The following is a 10,403-nucleotide window of genomic DNA, read 5'->3' on the forward strand; positions in this document are numbered from 1 at the left end:
TAATACAGGTATGTACCTCGTTAATACAAGTGTGTACCTCGTTAATACAGGTGTGTACCTCGTTGATACAAGTGTGTACCTTGTTAATACAGGTGTGTACCTCGTTAATACAGGTGTGTACCTTGTTAATACAAGTGTGTACCTTGTTAATACAGGTGTGTACCTCGTTAATACAGGTGTGTATGTTGTTAATACAGGTGTGTACCTTGTTAATACAGGTGTGTACCTCGTTAATACAAGTGTGTACCTTGTTAAGACAGGTGTGTACCTCGTTAATACAGGTGTGTACCTCGTTAATACAAGTGTGTACCTCGATAAGTGAGCGCAGAGAAAATGTTTTTGAAGACTAAATGTGGACTAATCTGGACTGAAGAAGAATATTGATATTGATTACATCGATCTTTGTTCAATTCATTTTGACTTTTAGACTTTACAGCGCTGTGGAGTTAATGAAATGTTTGGATCATCCTCTACCAGGGGTCTGTTTCACAAAGCAGGTTCAACAAACTCTGAGTCAAATCCTGAACTCTGAGTTGATCTACTCTGAGATAGGAAACTCTGAGTTTTCGGTTTCACAACAGCTGATTTGAGTTGGTTTAATCAACTCAGAGTAGTTTAACCTGGAGTTAAACATGAGCTCCACAGACATATAAAGCCAGCATCAATGGAGCCCAGATTCGATGATTGAACATGGAAACTGACAGAAAGAGGGCAGCATTTTTCACCCCAATAGAATTAGAAATATTAATGACTGCATATGGAGAATATGAGCATGTCTTTAGAAAAAAGTGCAACACTGCAGCGGCTGCTAAAGAGAGGGAGAGGGCATGGGAGAGCATTGCTGCTCGGGTCAATGCGTAAGTTTAAATGTAATATTTTGCAATCACAATAACTATTGAAGGGCAAATTGCATGAATGGAGCCTATTAATTTATTTCATGTAGGTGCAATCCGGCGGGGGAGAAGCGCACTTGGCAGCAACTTAAGATGAAATATAAAAACATTGTTCAAACAGGTCAGACATCTGCATGACTTGACTCTGAACTTCTTTGATCCCTTCCATAATGCTCTTTTAACACTCAAAAATGTCTTCTTTATATTGTATTAAACAATGAAGCCTGGGGCTGGGCAGCAGCAGGAGACTCCCCTGACCTCAACTGCAGAGATTGACACAGTGAGACAGCTGTTCATGAAACTCCAGAGATTTATTGTGTGGAATTCATGTGCAACAGGTTAATTTTATGTCCTCTTTATGTATTCCCAGTTACCAGTAAAAGAAATTTATAAAATTCACCTCCTAAAAAAAATCCAGAAGACCGATAAAGAAATGCTATACCTCGACCGCCAGATTAAAAAAGCAGATTTGGAAATCCAAATACTGGAACATAAATTAAAGGTGGGTGCATGGTCACATGTCAATTATGTCAATGTTAACTATTGGAACATTAACTTAACTAGCTTTTGTATTTGTAGGAAATAAAGAAGACCAACTGAAATGTGCCTCATGTTTTTATTTGTGGTGGTGCTTTAAACTCAAAAGTGATTAGTACAAATCGTGTCTCTGACCGCTCGGCCATCCTGCATAGCTGGCAGGTGGACGGGGCCTCCACATTGGAGATTATGTGTGCAGCATCACATATGATCTTGACAGTGCAGAGAATGACAGATATTAGTTAAATTATGAGGAAGTGCTTAACACAGTGAAACTTCTTAGTCTACATGTACCTGCACATTAATGCTGTGAATGGACTTCCTATTCACATAATCAGCCTCATTATGTGAGGGAGCCGTGATGGGAATGTGCGTACCATCTATGCAGCCAATCACATTGGGAAATCCTAAAACAAATAAAAATAATAAAAATTACTAATTCAAGTCTGAGGTGGCAGCACAATGTCATAATACAGCCTGATATTAAAGGAATTCAACAGATCTCTACATCCTTCACCTGCGATCCTGTGGAACTCTTCCTTAATGGCCCTGACAGGTTTGTGTCCAGGGAAGACAACAAATATAGGTAAAAGTCTTTTCAGGGCGAGGCAGACTCTTCTGATGGCCCTGCATACAGTTGCCTTACTCAAGTGCTCAGCATCTCCGATGTTATACAAGAAACTGCCATTGGCAAAAAAACGCAGCGCCACACACAAAATCTGCTGCGATGTGAGCGCATGACTGCGACTCGTGATGTTTGAAATGTGCGGACGGATGAGGTTGTGTATGTAAATTATAGACTGTGAAGTAAAACGGTACCGCTCAAAAAGAAAATTGTCCGGGAGGGCTGAAATATCTATGCGTGGTCTGAGTACTCTCTGCCGACAGATATGTAATTCCCTGCGCAGGATTGCTGCACCTTCGTCCACAGGATCGTGATCAAAAGGACACGCCATGTTCAAAAAGTTGACACCAAACGTTGCCTTCTGGAACTAGAGGACGTTCTGACAGCGCAGGAATGAGGAAATCAAATTAAGTATGTGGCTCTGAAAGTGGGCGGAGACCGAGAGAAACTCAGGGTTTCTTCAGGAAAACCTGGTCCCGACCAGGTTAGATTCACGGAGTATGTTACTATGGCAACTGAGCTTGAGGTTAAGTTACCTCACGTTGTGAAACAGGTTAGAGTTAACCCTCTCTCTCGGGTTTGACTGACCCTCCTTTGTGAAACGGAAAACTCTGAGTTTCCGTGATTCCAGGGTTAACAAACTCTGAGTTTTCAATAAACCTGCTTTGTGAAACGGACCCCAGCTGTGCCGGTGAGTTGCTGATACACTTGATCCCCATACACTTTGACGGGACTAGAAAGTTTCTCCGTTGCTAGGTCATTACTAAGGGGCTACTTGCTGGAGTAGTGAACTGGGTTCCATTACATACACTGGGGAACAATTTGAAAAAAAAAAATCAGTTGAGTTAGATTTTTATGCTGATTAAAACTAAAATTGGCATGCTGATTCCAAAATTGCAGTCAGTTTTTTTCTAGCACGTCAAGTTTTTTTCTCCACAGCTTACCCTCCAGATAAGCAAAATTCCACTGATCAGCTGTAGTAAGACTGGACTCATCTACAGCTACGTGGCAACTTGTTTGTGCAATCACAATTGAGACAGTGCGGTGAGAGGTGTGTGCAGCTCCTAAATCTGCAAACAGAAAGCTAGCATAGTAGGAATGAAGAGGATTTGTGCTGGCTGTTCTCTTCACCTTGTAACCATGGGCATACTGTTGTAAGTTCTATTTGGTTTTATGCTGTTTTTGTAGTTTTATAAGCTTGTAACTTTTCCATCTTAGTGTTTGATTTCCATAGGTATATATTTCTTTTGTTCCAGATCATGTCTGCTCCTGCTACTTCTCGTCGTAAATGCCTAAACAGCCCTGACTCCTTTTGCTATATTTGTGGTAGTTTCACCATTCCAAGTCAGAGGACAAACAGTGCATTTGTCAAACAAGCATATTTTGCATATTTTAAAGTAAAACTCGGTGTTAAAGACAAGCCATGGGCCCCTCACAAAGTGTGCAAGCAGTGTGTTGAGAGTTTACGGATGTGGACCAAAGGAACATGTGACAAGTTGGCATTTGGTACTTGACTGTTACTTTTGTTTAGTGAAAACAAGCACATATCTGTTAAGTACAGTATTTTTATATTATTTTAATATTATACATATTTTTTTAAGAAAACAGGAATCCTATAGTTCAAAAACTTGACGTGATAAAACTAAGATCAGTTTTGGATTCCGCACCCAAAAATTTGTTAAAAACAGCTGTCAGACCTAATTCAACAAAAATTGTTTTCCCCAGTGATATAGGAGTCTACTGCTGTGACAGATTGTTTTTCAGGTATTAGTCATAGAAACAGAGATCAGAACAGAAACGGTGAGCAAAGAATACGTGAATACATACAGAATACATGAGTATCTTTTGATTATATATTTTATTTAAGCTGGTAATTGTTGTATAATCGCAATATTACACTCGAGGGTGAGCTTTAACTTATTATTGACACTTCAGTGACGCTAACAGACCTCAGTGCAAGCGCCTTGGTCCTGGCTGCATCACTGTCGTGCCAATATTGACATTAAAGCACACCCTCTCATGTAATATTGCTTCAGTGAGAATTTAAAGAACAACATGGAAGGCACATTCACAAGATGGGAAGTACACTGTACATGCAGAATTTTTGTGGCCGTTATGTAATGTATAAATTGAACACTCAAAATTCTGATCAAAAAATTGCATCAAGTATTTTGATTTGATGAGAAAAAATGATGAAAAAAAAAAGTATTGCGAGATCTTGAGTTTCTTTTGAGTCAAGCCAGCCGTCTCTCATTTTCGCGTAGTCAAGCCAGCTGCTCAAACAATGCTGGCTCTCTTTCCCTCTGCTATCACACAACGGACCCCTCCACGCACACAAGCATGCAGTTGGTTTGTCCCATTGTCATGGTGACCACTGTAGTCCAGAGTAAGTCAGTTTAAAGTCGCTAGAGTTTAACAGGATACTTGTTACAACTTTACTCGTGTGTTTATCTGTTTGTGTTTTTACAGATATGTGTGTTTCATCAAAATAAACCCCATAACAGCTGAAACAACAGCATCTGATTTCAGTCTGTGGCATGTAGCTAAATAATAACTGTGAACATTATCACAATTAAGTTATCATTTTGTGATGTAAATAAATAACACAATTCAATCATTAAAGACTCCTAGACATGTTTCAGGGTGTGGCCTATATACTAATACTTTTCCTTGAATAGGCTAATGTGACTGATATCGTTTCCACACCCAAAAAGTTAAATTATCTTGTTAAAATCCTTTTCCCTCATTAAAAAAATCCAGAATCAAGAAATATGCAAATATATGACATCCCAAAAGTTTGAAACTCAAACATTCGAGTGTAGGAACAATATGAAAAACACATTTTTGAGTGGAGGAGGGAAATCGATAGACTTGTAATGTTTAGATCTTCCCATGGGAGGGGTCTCAGGGGGGGAGCGGTGCGAAGAGAGATGGGCGGCAGTCGGAGGCGGGGACCCTGGCGGTCCGACCCCCGGTTGCTGGCTCTGGGGACGTGGAACGTCACCTCTCTGGCGGGGAAGTAGCCTGAGCTGGTGCACGAGGTTGAGAGGTACCGGCTAGATATAGTCAGGCTCGCCTCGTCGCACAGCGTGGGTTCCGGAACCAGTTTCCTTGAGAGGGGCTGGACGCTCTACCACTCTGGAGTTGCCCCCGGCGAGAGGCGCAGAGCGGGGGTGAGACTGCTTGTTTCCCCCCGGCTCGGCGCCTGTACGTTGGGGTTCACCCCGGTGGACGAGAGGGTAGCCTCCCTTCGCCTTCGAGTGGGGGGACGGGTCCTGACTGTCATCTGTGCTCATGCACCGAATGGCAGTTCAGAGTACCCACCCTTTTTGGAGTCTTTAGAGGGGGTGCTGGAGAGCGCTCCCTCTGGGGACTCCCTCGTCCTCCTGGGGGACTTCAATGCTCACGTGGGCGGCGACAGTGAGACCTGGAGGGGCGTGATTGGGAGGAACGGCCCCCCTGATCTGAACCCGAGTGGTGTTCTGTTATTGGACTTCTGTGCTCGTCATGGATTGTCCATAACGAACACCATGTTCAAGCATAAGGGTGTCCACATGTGCACTTGGCACCAGGACGCCCTCGGCCGTAGTTCGATGATCGACTTTGTGGTCGTGTCGTCGGACTTGCGGCCACATATGTTTTGGACACTCGGGTGAAGAGAGGGGCGGAGCTGTCAACTGATCACCACCTGGTGGTGAGTTGGCTCCGATGGTGGGGGAGGATGGCGGTCAGACCTGGCAGGCCCAAACGTTCTGTGCGGGTTTGCTGGGAACATCTGGCTGAATCTCCTGTCAGAAAGAGTTTCAACTCCCACCTCCGGACCTCCATCCTCGCTCATGTCCCGGGGGAGGCGGGGGACATTGAGTCCGAGTGGACCTTGTTCCGTTCCTCCATTGTCGAGGCAGCCGACTGGAGCTGTGGCCGTAAGGTGGTCGGTGCCTGTCGTGGCGGTGGCCCCTGAACCCGCTGGTGGACACCGGCGGTGAGGGATGCCATCAAGCTGAAGAAGCAGGCCTACAGAACCTTTTTGGCCTGTGGGAGTCCTGAAGCAGCTGACGGGTATCGACATGCCAAGTGGAATGCAGCCTGGTGGTTGCAGAGGCAAAAACTCAGGCGTGGGAGGAGTTCGGTCAGGCCATGGAGAGCGACTTTCGAACGGCTTCGAGGAGGTTCTGGACCACCATCCGGCGGCTCAGGCGGGGGAAGCAGTGCAATATCAACACTGTGTTCAGTGGGGATGGTGTGCTGCTGACCTCGTCTGGGGGCGTCTTGGGTCGGTGGAGGGAATACTTCGAGGACCTCCTCAATCCCACCAGCACGTCTTCCTTTGAGGAGGCAGAGTCTGGGGACCCCGTGGTGGTCTCGCCCATCTCTGGGGCTGAGGTCGCTGAGGTAGTCAAAAAACTCCTCGGTGGCAAGGCCCCGGGGGTGGATGAGGTCCGCCCGGAGTTCCTCAAGGCTCTGGATGTTGTGGGGCTGTCTTGGTTGACACGTCTCTGCAACATCGCGTGGACATCGGGGGCAGTGCCTCTGGACTGGCAGACCGGGGTGGTGGTTCCCCTCTTCAAAAAGGGGGACCGGAGGATGTGCTCCAACTATAGGGGGATCACACTCCTCAGCCTCCCCGGGAAGGTCTTTTCGGGGGTCCTGGAGAGGAGGGTCCGCAAGATTGTCGAACCTCGGATCCAGGAGGAGCAGTGCGGTTTTCGTCCTGGCCGTGGAACTGTGGACCAGCTCTATACCCTTAGCACGGTCCTGGAGGGTGCATGGGAGTTCGCCCAACCAGTCTAGATGTGTTTTGTGGACCTGGAGAAGGCGTTCGACCGTGTCCCTCGGGGGGTCCTGTGGGGGGTGCTCCGGGAGTATGGGGTTCCGGACCCATTGATACGGGCTATCCGGTCTCTGTACTCTCGATGCCAGAGCTTGGTCTGCATTGCCGGCAGTAAGTCGGACCTGTTTCCCGTGGGAGTTGGACTCCGCCAGGGCTGTCCTTTGTCACCGGTTCTGTTCATAACTTTTATGGACAGGATTTCTAGGCGCAGCCAGGGCGTCGAGGGGCTGCGATTCGGTGGCCTCAGGATTAGGTTGCTGCTTTTTGCAGACGATCTGGTCCTGTTGGCTTCATCGGATCGTGACCTTCAGCTCTCTCTGGAGCGGTTTGCAGCCGAGTGTGAAGCGGCTGGGATGAGAATCAGCACCTCCAAATCCGAGGCCATGGTTCTCAGCCGGAAAAGGGTGGAGTGCAGTCTCCGGGTCGGGGATGAGATCCTGCCTCAAGTGGGGGAGTTCAAGTATCTCGGGGTCTTGTTCACGAGTGAGGGAAGGATGGAACGGGAGATCGACCGGCGGATCGGTGCGGCTTCTGCAGTGATGCGGACTCTGCACCGGTCCGTCGTGGTAAAGAAGGAGCTGAGCCGAAAGGCGAAGCTCTCAATTTACCAGTCGATCTACGTTCCTACCCTCACCTATGGTCACGAGCTTTGGGTAGTGACCGAAAGAATAAGATCGCGAATACAAGCGGCCGAAATGAGCTTCCTTCGCAGGGTGGCTGGGGTCTCCCTTAGAGATAGGGTGAGAAGCTCGGCCATCCGCGAGGAGCTCAGAGTAGAACCGCTGCTCCTCCGCATCGAGAGGAACCAGCTGAGGTGGCTCGGGCATCTCAGACTGCCGGGGGACTCCCCCTCCCCTCAGGGTTATGCCTAGCCAGGCACGGTATTTGTTGAAGATGCAGTCACATCTCCCTTACCGAAAACCCCCCCCCTCTCTCTCTCTCTCTTTCTCTCTGTCTCTCTCTCTCTTACCATCTGTGGACATGTCTCATTAATGCATGTTACTAACCAAACTTCCCCGGAGTTTCTGTGCTCTGTCGTCTAGCAGGTTCTCGTGGATCGTGGCTGCTGCTGTGATCCTGCACGACGTCCACTACACATATTATTGTTACCATATCTGCTACTGTGGTCATTTTATCATTCATTGTGATTCACTGTCATTTTGTCAGTCATTGTAATTGTACAATATGTTTGTGTTGATTTGTCCTGTACATGTGACATCCATTGCATGTCTGTCTGTCCTGGGAGAGGGATCCCTCCTCTGTGGCTCTTCCAGAGGTTTCTTCCACATTTTTTCCCTGTTAAAGGTTTTTGTGGGCAAGTTTTTCCTCACTCGAACCGAGGGTCTAAGGACAGAGGGTGTCACTCCCTGTACAGATTGTAAAGCCCTCAGAGGCAAATGTACTTTGTGACTTTGGGCTATACAAATAAAATTGATTTGATTTGATTTGATTCTGTGCAGGCTGCAGAAAACAACGTGTGCCAAAAAAATGATGGAACATCCTTGCATACCTTCCCTGACCTCCATATGGCGCATAACAGGAGAAAAAAATTACTTCTCCTCAGCAGAGTGGCACATTTGATAATGATGGAAACATTAAGTCTCTCCATTATTTACTGCTTCTGCAAAAAGCTACGAGACCCTGAGATACTCTGTGATGTACTTGATGAAAACAAAATAAATGTATCATCAGTAAGTACACTTACAGAGCAGCCATGTAAAGAGTTTTAAGTTTTCAAACTTTGTCAAACTCTTTCTAGATTTTAGAGAAAATGTACTGCTTGGAACCAATTTGAAAGGCTAATTAGGTTTATAAATTAAAGACTCTTGTACCAAGAAGTTCTGAATACCAGGCATCTCAGTTTGACAACTGCTGAACATCTCAAAAAGAAGATATTCACAGCGTGTCTTTGACTATCCTCATGTTCTTAGCTTCAAAGAAAGTCCCATGTTGAGTAAATGTATTAGTCATATTCAAGCCTATCTTTGCACACTGATGGCACGGTGTTGGTGTTTTCATTAAACCCAAAATCCAGATCAAATCACTCCCCCGAAGGAGTGATTTACAAGGTGTCTTCTAGTCTTTTCAACATAATGACTACCCAAAATTCATCTGTGGACATAAAACAATGAAAATATATGGAAATCATGTAGTCAAAGACAGAACCTGGCTAGTGCACGCTATATTATTCATACTATCAACAAAACCCACAAATAAATCAATAAATCAGTGTGTTAGTCATCTCTCTTTCACATTTTCTGACCTGCCTACCTGTCTGTGGTTCAGCCAATTGGTTTCTACTGAAGAGAGTCTACCGTTAGGTCATGCCTTGGTACAGCTGTGCTTTAAGCATAATGGAAATGTGAATTTGTTTCTGTTTTGCAGCTCAAGTTTACCACAGTCACCTCATTAGATTAGCAAGTTAGCGAAACATTTGAAAGTTAGTGCTAAACACTAGTTCTAGCCCTAACCCTTTTAGAGTTGCTACACTCAGGTTTGTGATCTTGACCCACAAACATAACTACCACTCAGTCAATAGTCAACATGTCTGCTTTAGGCCTAAAACAACAATAACAGATAGTATAGATACTAATAGATAGATAGTTACTGAGGTCTCTCATTCCACATTGCTTGACCCCCAGGTTGAGAACCATTGGCATAGAGCAATTATACATCAGACTTTGGCTCTTGTTAGTAGGACACATTTCTTGTTGGTTTGGCTCTGTTTATGGAATTTGTTCACACTAAGACTTATCCTTTATTGCAGCATCATAAAACATGTCCTGATGATTTGTAAAGAAAGTTGTGAACTTTGTTACGGCCTGTACCTGGACTTTACAATCTTCTACTGTGATTGCACAAACCTGCAGTGCTTCTAGCCCCAGCTAATTAATTGTATAATGTCGTTCACACTTCCCTTGGGAAAGGTGCTATGCAGGACAATATGTCACGGTATTGTACCAGATGGCCTCAAGTGCACATACTCAAGCAGTCTCACAGCAAATGGGACGTGCCAAATGGATCTAAACCAACAAATATTCATGTCCCACCATTCCACCATCTACAGTGGCAAATTAATAATCAACAGAACAGCAGAGGCTGCAATGTCCATTAAATCCAAAATATGAAGGATGCATACTGATGACTTTGCTGTTCTATCTTTTGTGATTTAGTAGACGGGATGTGAATGTAAAGTTAGTCCTGCTGATGATGCAAAAAAAAGATTTGCAGCTTATATAAGTTAGAGGTGAGTTAAGTGTAGATGGTGAGCTCTTCCAGTGTGTGGGGAAGGTAAATGTTTGAAAGTGATTCGACATGTCCATTGAAACACATTTTGCTTGAAGTAATTGTTCTTTTCATACCAGCCATTGAGAAATCTCTTCCTCGTGCTTTTCTGATGTGGTGCCCTCTTTAGTACAAATATGCATCTTAAAGTTTAAAAGTTTAGCCAGCTAATATATGTCTTGGCAGTCTGAAATAAACACATTAAGTGGCTATATTTTGCCAATGTATTTAG

The 10,403-nt window shown here is 45.0% G+C and overlaps 1 protein-coding gene across 1 annotated transcript; it reads right to left on the bottom strand.

The window, feature by feature from the left end:
- Window positions 1–1,393: 1,393 nt before the first annotated feature.
- Window positions 1,394–2,737, bottom strand: LOC109139237 (putative nuclease HARBI1). Its single transcript, XM_027286397.1, has 3 exons — window positions 1,948–2,737; window positions 1,725–1,837; window positions 1,394–1,642 (listed from the first exon to the last, which is right to left on the bottom strand). The coding sequence occupies exons 1-3, from the start codon at window positions 2,384–2,386 to the stop codon at window positions 1,502–1,504; spliced, it is 693 nt and encodes a 230-aa protein (XP_027142198.1). The 5' UTR covers window positions 2,387–2,737; the 3' UTR covers window positions 1,394–1,501.
- Window positions 2,738–10,403: the final 7,666 nt, after the last annotated feature.

Source organism: Larimichthys crocea, chromosome I (assembly GCF_000972845.2).
Source record: "Larimichthys crocea isolate SSNF chromosome I, L_crocea_2.0, whole genome shotgun sequence".
NCBI classification, from domain to species: domain Eukaryota; kingdom Metazoa; phylum Chordata; class Actinopteri; family Sciaenidae; genus Larimichthys; species Larimichthys crocea.